Source organism: Lepidochelys kempii, chromosome 2, assembly GCF_965140265.1.
Source record: "Lepidochelys kempii isolate rLepKem1 chromosome 2, rLepKem1.hap2, whole genome shotgun sequence".
NCBI lineage: Eukaryota > Metazoa > Chordata > Testudines > Cheloniidae > Lepidochelys > Lepidochelys kempii.
This window is the reverse complement of record NC_133257.1, coordinates 232,746,205-232,763,166: the sequence shown is the minus strand read 5'-3', so window position 1 is coordinate 232,763,166 and position 16,962 is coordinate 232,746,205. Positions and strand designations below refer to the sequence as shown.

At 40.0% G+C, this 16,962-nt stretch overlaps 1 protein-coding gene across 10 annotated transcripts in view; it reads left to right on the top strand.

Annotated features, from left to right (window-relative positions):
* The window catches only part of NEBL (nebulette), a 427,388-nt gene that overhangs the window by 204,451 nt on the left and 205,975 nt on the right, over positions 1–16,962 (top strand). For 2 of the 10 annotated variants that reach the window (XM_073334198.1, XM_073334200.1), the window contains exon 4: positions 4,885–4,992. In XM_073334198.1, the coding sequence (XP_073190299.1) occupies positions 4,885–4,992 (108 nt within the window). Of the gene's footprint in view, positions 1–4,884; positions 4,993–5,811; positions 6,030–6,540; positions 6,637–6,919; positions 6,996–12,391; positions 12,459–16,962 lie in introns of those variants that run through there. The other 8 variants (XM_073334194.1, XM_073334192.1, XM_073334190.1 and 5 more) reach the window with 8 other exon arrangements.

Sequence of the window (16,962 nt, the reverse complement as noted above, 5' to 3'; positions counted from 1 at the left end):
CAGCTTTTTAACTGCTCTATCCTGAATTCCAAGATCTTTATTTTTTAGAAGTGGCTCCCTGGCAAAACTATGAAGCTTCTCAGAGAGACATGGAAAAGAGATTTGCAGATGATCATAAAGCTGATCAGGCACACTGTACATTGTAACACAGAGAGTCGTGCCCAGTTTACTACAGGATGCAGAGCAGGAACAGGATCTCCTACTGGTAGGACAGTTGGTAGCAGTGGAACCATCTTTACATTGTGTAATTACCATATGACAAATCCTGAGGGCTTCTGCAGTGGTCAAATTACTTGGCACTGAAGCTATTTTTTTTTTTTTGGTATTAAGGGAAACTTTTTGTTCTAACAGATATAAATGTATAATTATTGCACTTAAAAGTAAAACTGTAATGAGGTTGCTCATAACTTAAAGGACTTTTTGAAAGAATTGCAAAATTCTGAGGGTATTTTAATGTTACCTACCAGAATGTATTTTATTTACTTCTGATTATGGAAGGCAGTATTCAAAAACAATCAGAGTTTAATTCACTGTAGTTCCCTGAGTCTTATCTGTGCTGGTCTTTTCCCTTACCAGTAACAGAAGATGTGTCTGTTTGTATGGAGTTTGTTTCTGTAGCTCGGGGCGGGGGACAACCTTTTTGGCCCGAGGGCCGCATTGGGGTTACAAAACTGTATGGAGGGCCAGGTAGGGAAGGCTGTGCCTCCCCAAACAGCCTGGCCCCCTCCCACTTCCTACTCCCTGACTGCCCCCCTCAGAACCCCTGACCCATCCAATCACGCCCTGCTCCTTGTCTCGTAACCGCCCCCCCGCGATCCCACCTCCTATGCAACCCCCTGCTCCCAGTCCCCCAACCCCTATCCACACCCCTGCCCCCTGACAGGTTCCCTGGGACCCCATGCCTATCCAATCCCTCCGTTGCTCCCGCTGACGAACCTCCTCCCCATCCAACCACCCCCTGCTCTCTTTTCCCATGATTGCCCCCCGGGACTCCCCTCCCCTCATCCAACCCCCCCCGCTCCCTGCCCCTTTACCATGCTGCTCAGCGCAGCATATCTGGCAGCTGTGCCGCCCGGCCGGAGCTAGACACACTGCCGCTCTGCTTGGCAGGAGCGCGCAACACCGCTGCCCAGAGTGCTGTCCGTGTGGCTGCGGGGGAGGGGGACTAGCCTCCCCGGCCGGGAGCTCAAGGGCTGGGCAGGACTGTCCCGTGGGCCGGATGTGGCCTGCAGGCCATAGTTTGCCCACCTCTGCTACAGCTGCTTTCTACAGACTCAAAGCACTAGAAGTTGCCTTATGGACTCTATTTCCCTGTTTTTTTTATTAGTCGCTGAAAATTTTTCTCCTCTTGCTCCAGATCCTTATTTAATTGTCTTTCTGTTACTGACCTTACTGGCAATTAGAAGAGTGGGTTCATGGATGGAAGGATTAATCTTATTGGGACTAAAATAGACTTTCTAAGTGTTGACTAATTTGGAGGTGGGGGTACACTGAAGGATTAACTTCAGGGTCTAATCATATTCAGAATTCTCCACTGATGATAAAGAGGGTGATGATCGGCTATGCTGTGTTTTTGTTTTGCTTTTTTTGTTTGTTTTTAGGATTACCATCCTGTTTGCAGAACTGTTAATTAATAAAGAGCTGGCTTTCTGCTACTGGAAGTGATTTTTGTGTTAAAGATATATGCAGAAATGTATACCACTGGTGAAAGATCAATAGCTTTTTGGTCTCACAAATTTTAGTATATTTTCCACAGTGCACATGGTGGGAAAAAAAGAGAGAAAACAAGAAGGGAAGTAATTTTTACAGAAGAAAACCATCATTTTTATGGAAATTGATGGCTTTGATGCAAAATGGCAAAACTTACCTGAAAAATAATGAATTCTTGACGGAAAAAGTGCACAATATTAAACCATTTTTCCAGGATATGATTTTAGGTATAGAATAAGAAAGTGGAGTCTCCACACTGACCTCAGATTGAAAATCCAGAATGGTTAAACAAAATCCTCTACTTGGGTCTATTGAAGACATATGTGGCCAGAGGCATGAATCATAGAAATTTGATTTGGAAAAGATCTATTAGATCACCTCGTCCTTTCCCTGGGGACCAGCGTAGGCGTTATTCCTCACAATCTATTTTCACTTTAAGCTATTTCTTTTAAAATTGTTTTTGAAAGCTTTGTTTCTAGTTTTTTACGTCACAATCATAGTTTCTAGCAATCAATCCTGGATGGTGCTAAGCACTCCTGTGTGGTACATGAGGGCACTCTGCGCCCTGTGAGACTGCACTGCATTATTGACAGTAAAGTTCATGATTATACATATGCACCAAAGAGAGTATGGATCCTTAAATATTTCATGTTACCTGGACATTGGTTGAGTTTTTTTGATTGTTTTACATATACAAAAACCAGCATTTGAGAGCAACATTTTGTATAGCTGTGATAATGAAACTTGAGTATGATACTGCACCAACATTTTAATTCATTTAAAAAAAATTTTGCAGAGATTTTTTTCAAAAGATATATTTACTTACCTTTAATCCTTGTGAAGATTTATATATTAGTGGATATAATTGATAATCAAATAAAAATATGGCTCCAGTTTGATGTCAACTGATTAAAAATTATGAAGGGCATAGTGCAAATTGATAATTCTTTCTCTATTTTCTTTTTGCTGTTCCATAATATGAAAAAAGTCACTTGAAGTTAATTGCTGGTGTATTTGAAATAAAAGCAAATATTACTGCACATAATGTATAGTTTTCCTGTTTAAACATATTATCATAGGCAGGGCTGGTAGCACCATCCGTTGTTAAGGTTGGCTAACACTTCCCATGATAAGACCCTGGTTACAGATGCTTAATGAAGGAAATGTCCATAGGATTTCTGCCTTATCTACTGTATGTGTTGGAAGGTGTGTAAGGAATGAGGCAGGGTTTGCAGGAAGAGAAAGGATGGTTTCATGGTTGAGGCAGTTGAATGCTGCCCTGGAAGAACTGGATTCTATTCCTACCTCTGCCTTTGAGTTCCCACATAATGCTGAACAAGTCATTTAAACCAAACTTTTCACAAGTGGTAGATAATTGTGTGTTCCTCATTTTCTGGGTGCCAAACTTGAGACCCTGGGTCTGATTGCAGAAGTTCGGAGCAACCTGTCATAAATATAAAGGGAAGGGTAAACCCCTTTAAAATCCCTCCTGGCCAGAGGAAAAATCCTCTCACCTGTAAAGGGTTAAGAAGCTAGGATAACCTCGCTGGCACCTGACCAAAATGACCAATGAGGAGACAAAATACTTTCAAAAGCTGGGGGGAGGGAAAAACAAAGGGTGTGTCTGTGTGATGCTTTTGCCGGGGACAGAACAGAAATGGAGTCTTAGAACTTAGTAAGTAATCTAGCTAGATATGCGTTAGATTATGATTTCTTTAAATGGCTGAGAAATTAAGCTGTGCTGAATAGAATGGATATTCCTGTCTGTGTGTCTTTTTGTAAGTTAAGGTTTTGCCTAGAGGGATTCTCTATGTTTTGAATTTAATTACCCTGTAAAGTATTTACCATCCTAATTTTAAGAGGTGATTCTCTTTATTGTTACTTCTTCTTTACTGTTTCTATTAAAATTTTTCTTGTAAGACCTGAATGTTTTTTTCATTGTTCTTAAGATCCAAGGGTTTGGGTCTGTGGTCACCTATGCAAATTGGTGAGGATTTTTACCAAACCTTTCCCAGGAATTGGGGTGCAAGGGTTGGGAGGATTTTGGGGGGAAAGACTTGTCCAAACAATGCTTTCCTAATAAATAAACCCAGATAAATGTTTGGTGGTGGCAGTGGAAGTCCAAGGGCAAAGGGTAAAATAGTTTGTACCTTGGGGAAGTTTTAACTTAAGCTGGTAAAAGTAAGCTTAGGAGGTTTTCATGCAGGTCCCCACATCTGTACCCTAGAGTTCAGAGTGAGGAAGGAACCTTGACACAACCAAAAAGTCAGTGGGAGCTGTGCTTGTATATAATATTCTTTTAACAGTTGCATAGTTTTTGAGTGTCGAATGGGGACAAGAATGATGAACCCCATTATAAAGAGAGAATTGGAACATGAAACATGTTATATGAACCCCGATTTAACCTCCGCTAAATTTTATTTTTAATTACAAAAGCATGTCTGAATGTAGTCAGTCTTTCATGCTTCTTGTGTGACATCCTTGTTGGCGATCTTCAGCAGAGGCTACTGGTATAAGGATGAAATGGGCATTAAGATTGATGTTCTCACTCCTACAGTATATGTGATGGTGATGCCATCACAACCATAGGTGCCAACTCCATGGGTGCTCTGGGGCTAGAGCACCCACAGGGAAAAATTAGTGGGTATCCTGCACCCACCAGCAGCCAAGCTCCCCTCACCCCCTGCCCCACCTCCCCTCCCATCCCCCTCCCAAGCGCACTGTGTCCCTGCTCCTCTGCCTACCTCCCAGCACTTCCCACTGCCAAACAGCTGTTTGGCGGCGCTTAGGACTTTCCAGGTGGGACGGGGGAGGAGTGGAGATGTGGTGCGCTCAGGGGAGGAGGCGGAGAAGAAGTGGGGCAGGGCTTGGGGAAAGGGGAAGAATGGGGGCAGGGACTTTGGGGAAGGAGTGGAATGGGGGTGGGTCGGGGCGGGGTCGAGCACCCCCCCGGGAACAGTGGAAGTCGCACCTGTGATCACAGCAAAGATGAGGCACATGGGTGGAACAGTAGGGAAGCTTGCCCAACTGCTGCCCTGTTTTCTGTGGATAAAGAGAAGGCTTCACCCTCCAAGGCTATCAGCCAGTCACAAGTACTTAAAAAAATCTTAGTCTGTGATATTACTAGTAGTACCTTGTGAAAATAACTATTCTTCTGTATTTTCTATTCCTTAGGTTAAATACAAAAGAGACTTTGAAGAAAGCAAAGGAAGAGGGTTCAGCATTGTGACTGACACACCTGAATTACAAAGACTGAAAAGGACTCAGGAACAAATTAGTAACGTATGTGACTATCTCCTCAAGTGATAGCCAATCAGAGACATAGTACACATAAGAAAAGGCATGATTGTAGGTTTGTGATGTTTCTGATGGAGTCTGTGAGAGTGAAGAAAATGAATTTGATGACTGATCTGTGTGTCAGATTCTGAAATGTGTGTAACCTTATACCATACACTTACACAGCACATTGGCAAAGTGTGTTCACCTCTCCAGTTTCCATCAAAGGTGTTTGTAGTATTTGCTATACTACAAAGGTTATATGTAGTTTGCTTTTGTATTTAACGTTATTGTTTGCAAATAAGATTTATATTGTTTGATATATATTCCTCTACAGGAGTTCTCAAAGTAAGTATAGCTTGCAAAATAAAATTCTAAAATAAAATAAGACACTGATATTTAATTTTAGAAGGAAAATACCAGGAAAATGGCATGTAGAGAAGAAAAGAGGTACAAATGCTAGCAATGGAAAAGCATTGTCATGCATTAACTTATATCAATATTAATGCTGAATAACACCTTTGACATGGAGTGGGATTTTCAAAAATGGAACTTATCCTCAAAAGCACTAGGGTGCTTTTGAAAATTCCACCCTAACTATTTGATATATTCATATATTCCTACACTGGACATTTAGCTGACTGCACAAAGATGGAGAATTGTTATATAACATAATATAAATGTCCAGTGAATATTATGTAGAATAAAATTCAACATTGCGTTTAGCTTTACCCAGCTTCAGTTCTAATGGGTATTCTGACTTTCAGAGCTAGGCGCTGTAAGCTATTTTTATACATTCTTTATTCTTTCCTTTGTTTTAGCCGTAAAAAAAATAGTTGCACAAAACCAGAAAAGTGAAAAGTGGTGAAAAGTGTTTTCAGAAAGGGATCTTGACCTTTACCAACTTGCAAGAAAAATATTTATTGAGTGGAACGAAGGGTTTCTCTGCAGGCATGGGACCTTGTTGCTTAATTAACTGTACTGTCTGGCTCTTGCACCGAACACATTTGCATTTCTTTTCAGACCAAGAAATTTTGTTTTAGGTAAGAAATACTTTATTTCCTAGATTCCTTTTTCGATGCAGGGGAATAGGTGTAAAGCATGGATGTGCAACTCCTATCTTTCCATACCTGAAAAAGATGTCATATGTCAATAAAGATTTTTTTTCTTCTCTTGCTATATAAATGATATTTGGACTTGAAATCAAAGGACTTTATTAGAATTAATCTTGAAGGGTAAATTAGAATAAAAAAATGTGGTAAATGAAGTTAAATTTCAATTATGCCTATCCTAAACACCTTTAGACTTATACTACTACTTTGTAGAAGGATGCTACATAAAACACAGTTTAAATCTAATTATTATTAGATTCTGTCTCACAGAGTAACTTCTGTGTTTAATAGTTTAGAAATGTACTTCACAGTTAGATTAAGGATCTCATTAAGATTTTAACTGTTTGAAAGGTAAGCTCTTTTATATTTTTTTAAAATTTTGTCACTTTTAATGTATAGCAAAATATAAAAATTATTAATAATCTTTTTTTTTAATTTTTAGTTGTACATTGATTTTTCTCTTCCCTCCCCCCCATAACTACTGGACACTTCTCAAAGATTGTCTTTGAAATGAAATTGTAACAACTTCACTCCAGGGGTAAGTTAGCACTGTTATGTGCATATCTATCAATACCCATAATATTATATTCTCAATAGATGTAATACAGTAGAAACAGACATTTTAAAATATTTCCCTTTGTCGTGATATTAAGTCCTGCAGCACTCACAAAAATTCTCATAGTGCTCTGTCTCTTTTATAATGCATGAACGATTCTTTTGTGTTATAATGAAATATAACTGGAAAGGGGGAAAAACAATAGATGGGGGTTTAAAAAAAAGGGTTATAAAAGGAGTGCATAATACTGTTGTTCTTTTGTTAGCAGCAACCCAGACACTGAAGTGCCTAGATCAGACAAATACTAATGGAATGTGAGGCATGATTGGTATAGCACAGAGGTGGGTAAACCATGGCCCGTGAGACCGTCCTGCCCCGCCTTTGAGCTCCTGGCCGGGGAGGCTAGCCCCCTGCTGTCCCCCCTCCCCAGTAGTTACGCCGCCGCGCAGGCAGTGCTCTGGGTGGCGGGGTTGTGCGCTCCTGCCAAGCAGAGCAGCAGTGTATCTAGCTCTGGCCAGACAGCGTGGCTGCCAGACATGCTGCTCTGAGCGGCATGGTAAGGGGGCGGGGAGTGGGGGTGGTGGTTGGTTAAGGGGCAGGAGGTCCTGGGGGGCAGTCAGGGGACAGGGAGCAGGGGGTGGTTGGATGGGGGCGGAGGTTCTGCGAGGGGGGGCAGTCAGGGAGAGGAACTGGGGGTTGGATAGGCATGGGGTCCTGGGGGGCCTGTCAGGGGGAAGGGCTGTGGATAGGGGTCGGGGGACTGGGAGCAGGGGGGTTGAATAGGGGGTGGGATCCTGGGGGTTGTTAGGGGACAAGGAACGGGGTGGGGGGTTGGATGGATCGGGAGTTCTGAGGGGGGCAGATAGGGGGTTTGGGCTGTTTGGGGAGGCACAGCTTCCCTACCCGGTCATCCATACAGGTTTGCAACCCCAAGGTGGCCCTTGGGCTAAAAAGTTTGCCCACCCCTGGAATAGCAGGATCAGGATGAAGTTTCTCAGAAATGAGTGAAATTTGCTCTGTGTCTTCAGACCGTTGTGTGAATTAATGGCCCAATCCTGCAAGGTGTGCAGTATACTTCCCGACTTCAGTGGGACTGGAGCAGCCTTCACAAGGCACCCAGCACCTTTGAGTATCAGGCCCCATAGCAACAAATGTAATAGCTTGTTAGTATCATGTTGGCATGACAGTCACAAACCAAGCATTCTAGTCTAGATTGATATAGGAAAATTAAATAAATTAAGTAGGTCTCTTAATGACAAGTTTCAGATATTTTGGGCAACCTTTTCATGGATGGATGAGCATTTTAAATTGCCTGTACATTTTCCAATTTGTATGGAGCGATTTAAGATGTCATAAATTCGTTTTGTTCAATATTTGAAACATAAAAATTCACATCCACTCTGCAGCAAAGGATGTCACTGATTTGTGGCATCAAATGGTCATATAATATGCACACAGAAATCTCAAATTGTGTGTGCAGTGAAATGCATTTATTTTGTTAGAGATCTGGGCCATTGTTTTTGTCCTTGTAAGCTGTGAGGGATAATTTCCAATATGCAGTCAAATATTCTCAAAATGAAAAACATTTAACTTGAAAGTCCAGTAACACTGGTGAATTTTATCAAGGAAAATGAGAAGGTAGCAAAATGGCCATAATAATTTTGCAAAGGCTCTATTTCTGCACATGCAGTTTTGAAGGGAGGGGAAGAAGCTGTGTATATAAATTTGAAAAGGGAATCACATAGCTAAAGAAAAAAATAGCAACACAATTTAATAAAATGTTAAGCAGCTTTAATGGGAATGGAGGACTCGCAACAACTTGCAGGAACTGGCCCTAGCTTAGTGCCATTAGTCTTTTATCTCTAGAGATCAGGTTGGAACCTCATTTGTGTCATATATGAAATAAGTTGTTTGTTCTCAAATTAGTTCTTGGTAAATTCTTTCAAATTTAAAATCAAACAAACATCTCTACAGTTTGGTTAAATGGACAGTTTCTGTTAAGAAGAAGCCAGGAGCTGGATGGCAGGTTCCCCTGGCTTTGCTGGATAAGCATGATGGTGTATGGAATCTTGCATAGTGGATGCCTGCCTTGGATCAAGTTGGTACTACCTAATCTCGCTTCAGTATAAGCATTTGATCACTTTCTGGGCACTGAATTTAATTCATGTATGAACAGAAAAAGCACACATCTACTGCCTTCTTCGTCCAGAGATCTGGGAATATGTATTCATTTACTTATTTTATATATACATGGTATTCTCCTTCCTGACAATATGCAAGATGTTGGGGGAAAGAAGGATGGAGGTCATGTAAAAAAAAAAAAAGTGAGCTCTAAAAAATGGCTTTAATTTACTCTGCAAAAACTGAAAACGGAACAAATAAAAAAATAGCCTAATGTACCAAGAAGTAAATCAACACAGTCACTTTGCCCAGTTATATGAAAATAACATTTTAAACCTCAAATGATAATTGAATTCTGATGTGAATATTCAATTTCATTAGAAATAAATTTTGGTTTATAGTACATTGTTTTCATTTCAATGGAAATCTGGTAATATAAGCTCCCAAAAAACTGAGTGCATGAATTTGTATCATAAGAAGGGTAACTTTTTTTGTTTTGTCTCTGAGGCACATTTTTAAGTAGTAGGGGTCACAATCTACCCTCAACTATATCCATGCAACCCTACCGGAGTGTACCTGATGGCAAAACTTGCTCCTAAATATGTATGATCTAAATACCAATTTTCAGACAAAAGACCTACGGGATAAAGGAGGATTACTCTCTTAAATGTGACACAAACGTGTCCTCACACAGTATCTAAAGGAAAAACTCCTGTTGCTGGCTTCTGTGTTTGTGCCATGAACATCTCGGAGTAGAGCTTGGCCCTAACTGTATGTTTGAGAAACATTTTCATATTTGGAACTTACTGGCGCATTTGCTTGTCCTGTTTACTTGCTCTAATATAAACTGCACTTTCAAATTGCCAAAACAGATTGTAAGGAAAATTGGCAGGAGAAGTTGTTAACATCAAGCCCAGGAGCACCATTTGTAGGCTACAAGCTTACAGCTTGAAGACTTTAGTTTAAAAGGTGGTTGGTTGGTTAAAAAGGGGGAGAGGAATTGAATGAAAAGGAAGGAGCAAAACTGACAGGTTCATGAATGTCAGCATTTCACACAACTAACTCAAGTGCTAGAGCAGAGATGGGCAAACTGTGGCTCGCTGGCCCGTCCTGCCCAGTCCTTGAGCCCCCGGCCCCGCCCCTGCTGTCCCCCCTCCCCTGCAGCCACGCCGCCATGTGGGCAGCTCTCTGGGTGGCGGGGTTGTGCGCTCCTGCCGAGGGGGCGGTTAGGGGACAAGGAGTGGGTGGGTGGGGGGGTTGGATGGTCGGGAGTTCTGAGGGGGGCAGTCAGGGGACAGGAAGTGGGAGGGGACAGATAGAGGGTGAGGACCAGGCTGTTTGGGGAGGCACAGCCTTCCCTACCCGGCCCTCCATACAGTTTTGCAACCGCAATATGGCCCTCAGGCCAAAAAGTTTGCCCACCCCTGTGCTAGAGTAATCTGTGGTGTGCCAGTAAGTAGACAGGAAAGGCATGTTATATCACACAGAAAAAGAGTGAACATTTATTAAAGGTAAAATTGGATTTCACATTGCCTAACCAAGTGGCTGATATTTTTATTTGTTTTGTCTTCTCCTTCTAAACATGATAGTTTTAATCTGTCATCTGGAAGTCCTATGTTAAATTTAACCAGTGCCAACACGCATTTATATTTGTGTGCATAATTATAGTTGAGCCAGATGAAAAATGTAGTTGCTGACATCAAAAATATTCCATACACACTCACCAGTTTCTGAACTGCATGGAAATATTGGGCTCCATCTTGCAAGGTGGTGTTTGCCTTCAGGTCCCCTTGACACCACTAGCAATTAAGTGTGCTGAGCAACTCCGGAAACTGCTCATTATCTTGTTGGACTGAGCCCAGAGTGTACAAAACTTCAGTTAAAGTAAATTACATGTAACACATTTAATTATTGTCCTAACATTTTACATCAGTTTAGAGATTTAGAGGATAAAAGGGTCTTTCTTCCTGTTAATACATACACACACACTCTCTCTCTCTCTCTCTCTCTCAATCAGTCAGTCATGTCCAAACTCATCCCTTTTGGAGGATTGTCTTTACATTAGACTTGGTTGTACTTAAGTCAGCAATAAACTGAAGCTCTGCGCTTTCTCCTGAGGCTATGGCTTATCTCAGTGAGAACCTTCGGATACTCAAACCTTATACTCTGGTGGTAGTGCTGATAGGATCCATATGACCTATCCCATCATAGTAAGAAGGCAGAAATTCTGCCTTCATCAGCAGGGTGCTGGCACATGATGTTGGAGTGACTCGGCAAAAAAGCCTATTACTCCTATCTGTGGCTGTGAATATTTATTGCAAACAGATTCCAAAAATTTGTAGAATGGGTAAAAAGAAAAATCTGGAAAGTGCCTGAACACACGATTGAGGACTGGAGATGCAGGGAAAAACATAATTTAAATAATATATGTTAAATAGAACATATTAAATAAGCATTTGGAAAACTTCAAGAATGTGTTTTAAAATGTATAAAATTCCAGTATATAAAACAAAGTTTTGATATATAGTCTGTCAAAAAACAAAAACCCATTGTAAAAAAACATTGTTAAGGTTGCAACATTAAGCACACAAAAGTTAAGAAATGCAAGAATTAAGGCTGCCTGTGAAATCTTAATCCAGCCCCCTTCTATGTATGCATTGTGATATAGTCTTTAATTACATGAGTGCATACTCGTTTTTCCACAGTGCATAGCATGGCTGGTGTTTGCTGAATGAGGCAATAGTCAGTATTTCCTTTTATCCTCATCACTCAATGTGTGTCACCATCCATTATTTGCTGCATACCATCCTAGTACAGCACTGAACAGAGAACTATTAATTCCCTCGTGGGCTTTTCTGTAGAGCTCTCATTGTCATATTTTAAATTCGTTGATGTCTGTAAATAACTCTTCACAACACCTCATGAGATGAGTGTGTAATAATCTTCATTTTATACACGGGGTTTAAGCCAAAATTGTCAAAAGTGTCAACTAATTTTGATTGATGTATCTGAGAATCCTTGGGCCTAATTTTTCAGAGTATTTATCATTATATAAGAGTTTATATGTTCAAAGCACATCTCCCATTGACTTCTGTAGTAGTTGTGAGTGGTCAGTAGTTCTGCAGTTCAGGTTGGTTACTCAGAAAATTAACATTTAACAGTCATCTGTACAATTTTCAGTTTATGTGACTTGCCCAGCCCTATATGGGAATTCTGGGGCAGAGCCTTGGATACAATCCAGTCCTTCAGGGTGCCATTCAACAGCTTTTCTCACAAGTCCAATCTTTTTTTCCCTACAGCCCCTGCCTCATTCACCATAGGCCTGCCAGCTTCTGGAACAAATGAGGCAGGGGTCCTACAGCGAACAGTCTTCTTCACTACACAACCCCGATTCCTCCCCAAAGTAGGCCCATTCTGTGCTCTGAAGGAGATGGGAAAAGTATTATGTGATCATGTAATTAAAGACTGATACTAGAATATTGTTTACAATTCTAGTATCCACATTTTAAAAAGGATGTAGAAAAAATGAAGCAGGTACAGAAAAGAGCCACAAAAATGATTTGATTGTTCGAGAAAATACTTTACAGTAAGATACTTAAGTGCTCAATCTGTTTAGCTTATCAGAAAGAAGATGGAGAGGTGACTTACAGTGTATGAGTACCTTCACAGGAAGAAAATACAAGGTACTAATGGGTTCTTTAATTTAATGGAGAAAGGCATAACAAGAACTAATGGCTGGAAGCTGAAGACAGACAAATTCAAACAGGAAACAAGGAACAAATTTTTAAGTGAGGTTGATTACCACTTCTCTTGATAGTTTGTTCTAATGGTTAGATTCCCCATCTTCAGCTGTCTTCACTTCAAGACTATATGCCTTCCTGATTATGTTTTAGCCAAACACAATTCATGCTTTATTTTTATGCATAAAAATATGTTATTAGGATCAATACAGGGTAACTGGATGAAATATAAGGTTCTGTGACATACAGGAGGTCAGACTGGATGATCTAATGGTTTCTTCTGGTCTTAAATTCTATGAGTATATGAATAAGACATGGATCATCAGCAGGGTTGGGATCTTTAGATTCACCAGTTCTCTGCCACTTGAGCTAATACTGGTAGCAGTACTTGGCTGTTATTTTCTGTGTGGAAGGGATGGAGACACACACTTCGCTAGACAACAAAGGAATGTGAAGAATCAGGAATAATGTGTTCAATTCCAGGTTCTGCAGGGGAGTGTTCTCTAGTGATTACAGACACTTCCCAGCCCTGTCCCTCCAGCCTCCCGCTTTCCCCCTTCCGTTTCACCTCCCCTTCCTGCCCACGTTTCCTCCCCTGCTGCTATTCCCTTGGCCCTTGCCCATTTCCTCCCTGCTCCTATCCTCCTCCCTCTGCTCCTCTCCCTGTCCAGCCTCCACTTTGCTTCTATTGTCCCACCTACCCCTGGGCTCCTGCCCCTCTCTCCTCCTCTTGTTCCTATCCTCTGCTCTGGTCTTTTGCTCTATCCATGCTCCCCCCACAGGCTCCTCTTCATCCACCTTGCCCCCACCTCCTGCCTCTTACCCTTCTGTATTCAAGTCTGGTAGCTTCCTCCTTCTCCTTCATGCCACCTGGGTACCAGCAGAAGGAGCTTTGAGAACACAGGACAGGATATCTCTCTGCTCTCAGTTCCTTTGGTGCCACAGCAGCCGCCTGTGTTTGGAAGGAGCTATTGCATGAAAAGTACTGCTCAGCCCGTGCATCCCTGGATTGGCAACTGCTCAGTTGCTCTTTTGGGATGTTACGGGTATTCCATTCAACATATTGGAGCTGTGGTATTGGGGGGAGTGGGGAAGGATGACCATGCTCAGTAGAGATGGAATTGGGGAGCTTAATTGCCAAACCTTAGCAAATCGCTACTGAACTTGTGGAAACTGTGTTTTTTCAGAGGCTTAAAACTTTAAGCAAATTTTCATGGATGGCAAAAGGCACATCCCTACACCACAGTGACCCCCACCCAAAATTTAAACTCCCTGCTCCAAAACATGGAGATGCTAGACCTTCTCAATGATGCAGTTGCAAAAATTTTTTTTAACATGGGCAAAGGAATATATTTTCTCCTAACCTCATTCTTGGAAGCAGCTGCTCTGTTTTAGCTGAAACTTTAAAATTAAAAGCAAAATAAATCATCTTGAGGCAAACACCTGGTATGAAAAATGTCAGCTTGAGTAGGTTAAGTTTGGCAAAGTTATAAGTAATTGAAAATAGATTCTTATAATGGAAGGTGTTGAGCAGCCTTAACTGTAGCCATCACTATCTGTTCCATGTGTAATTATATTATACATACAAATTCAGATAAGCTCTCAAGTGAGAAAAAAATCTGTTGAAATTTGACAGATATTATACCTACATTTATATTGAACTGCTCTGCTGGTAAGCTAAAAATATGCAAGAGAAACTCCACATCAGCAAATGGTCTGAAATGAAAGTACTGTTTTGTCAGATAGAAGTACATTGTATCTTGAATAGGGGCTTTGGAAACTGACAGCAGACCTTTGAAGACTTTATTATTGTTGAAAGGTTCTCTTTGAACCTGTGAACAATGATAAGTGGCTTCCAAAAGAACCCTTACAATTCTGAGATCAGAGTTATCAAGGAAGATTTCTGGGCTTAGAGGAAATATTTTAAGTGAAGTGAAGGTCCAGAATTAGAATCAAGTATATATGGTACCTATGTTCAAGAACAGGCCTCAGGTATCTTACAAAGTGATATTTTTTAAATTACAGGCTCATTTATTAATTTAGCATATAGGGAATCATAGAATATCAGGGTTGGAAGGGACCTCAGGAGGTCATCTAGTCCAACCCCCTGCTCAAAGCAGGACCAATCCCCAGGACCAATCAGAATTTATTCTTTTGACTAGGTTAGAAAAGCTCTTCTTTCTCTATTTTTATAACAAATATTTTGTATTTTCTGTATATTTTGTATATGCTACATGGGTTTACATATAATTTCAGAAAGACTTTTTATAAAGTTTTTAAAAGAGTCCGCTTCTAAGATTTAAAGATAGAGCATGAGTTATAATAAAATAAACATTGATGGGAAGTTGCCCGATTATCAAAAGTCATAGAACTTACTGTGTTAAAACATATATCAAAGTTGTAGTTATCTTCTCTGATTCTGTTTTAAATAAGTAACGTTGACAGGATGACTGTAACATTGTTCATTATGACAGGTTTCAGAGTAACAGCCGTGTTAGTCTGTATTCGCAAAAAGAAAAGGAGTACTTGTGGCACCTTAGAGACTAACCAATTTAAGCTCATGAAAGCTCATGCTCAAATAAATTGGTTAGTCTCTAAGGTGCCACAAGTACTCCTTTTCTTATTGTTCATTATGCTGACAATATGAAATTATGCTGTGTGATAGACATAAAACAAGCAGTCAAGAAGAATCGTCAAAGGCATGAATTTCCTATATTCTATAATCTGGTCAATATTCATGAGAAATGCATGCTAATTGTAAATTGGTTGCAAAACTGTAGAATTTAAGTGCAATTAGGTGAAATAGTCCAATTATTTGGATAGCAGCCGTAAATAAATAATTTTTCCTTAAAACATCTGAGCATTACAGAGAAGCAATTAAAAATGTTTCTTTAGGATAGATTAGAGGAGTGGTACTTAAGTCCTAAGTCAGAGCCGTTACAGCATTGTGTTCATTCCTGTCACTTTTATAACAAGTGATAAATCACTTAAACGAATCCCTATATTTGGGTTTGTGGGATGCTTTGCATGAGGAATCCTCTAATTCAGTAAGAATGTTCTGCTTTTCAATGACCAAACTATTCAATCCTGTCTGGAGGGAAGGAGGAGGACCTGATTTTCTTCTTATGATTTAACAAAGTCATCTGGTTAGGAGGCAGAAAGGAAAAAGATTGAGCAAATAAGAGAGCAGTTCCCAAATCTCAAGAGGTATGGTACAATATTCATGTTGAATTGCAAGGCCAAGGCAAAGTTTATCACATGAGGAAACTATCTAGTAGTTTCTTGAATTACTAGTTTTCTATGTGGAAGACACAATCTCATGGATCTTTTCTTAATTTATAATTGTTTGTCTTGTCAACAAAGACATTAGTAATATGACGTAGAGCTGGGATGTGCATATATTTAATAGGAAGTTCAAATATTATATCCAGAGGCTAAAACTGGTACACAGACATGTAACTTCCAATTTAATGCACCTACTTATGTCCTCCTTTTTTGCCTTTGCAACTAACTAATGTTGCCATGGTATCTCATCTCTATGCTTCCCTAGGCTATACTTTGTAGAAGGAGCATTGCAATAACAGTTAGTTATAAAGACATTTGAAAAAGTTTTTCAGAATAACCACTTAAGTACCAATTTGGGATTCTGACTAAAGAATTTGAAAGTCCGATTAAAGCTTTGCATTTAAAACATGGGCCTTTACTAGTTTTCACAACGTAAGAGGAAAGTGAACTTGGCAAATCTCTGTTACATAGCAGGAGCTAATAAATTATGTTAAATGTATTGCATTTGACTTTGTGTTACTAAGTTACTAAATCATGTCAGAAATCAGAAAGTTACTGAAAGCAGATATTTTTTTCTTTCAGTGGCTTTTCAATACCTCACACTGTGAGGTAAATGAGGTAATTAATTTTACTATTGTAAAATGAGGTTTTCAGCTAAATAATGAAATAAATATATTTTATATAATAGACTTTTTCTCTTTATCTTTTAATAAAGAAAATATCTTTTAATAAAGAAATGAGGCCACATCTCTGATTTTAACCAATGAATACTTGTGAAGTGAGTGTTAGTGAAGTTAAATTTTCAAAATGAGCAGAAATTAAGTGGCTTAAAAGTTAAAGCCCAGAGTTTAGGCTTTTTCAGGCATTCCTGTGTACCTTCTTACAATAAAAAGTTTACTTTTCGTTTTCCTGGATGGGTATGAGACTGTTCATATTTCCAACACTTCAGCCTTTAATTCTATCTTATTTCTAATGCTTTTGTGCTGTTTAGCAGTTGCTAGGATGGCATTTTAAGCAGTATACCTCCCGCTGAAGAACAAGATGCTCTGCTTCTTCTAAAGCCATCTCTAATCCTGATCCCTAATGATCTGAATGTCTCACCGCTATAATGCTTTCAGACTTCGCTTACCTTGAAGGCAGGGGTATTCGGTCATCTATGACA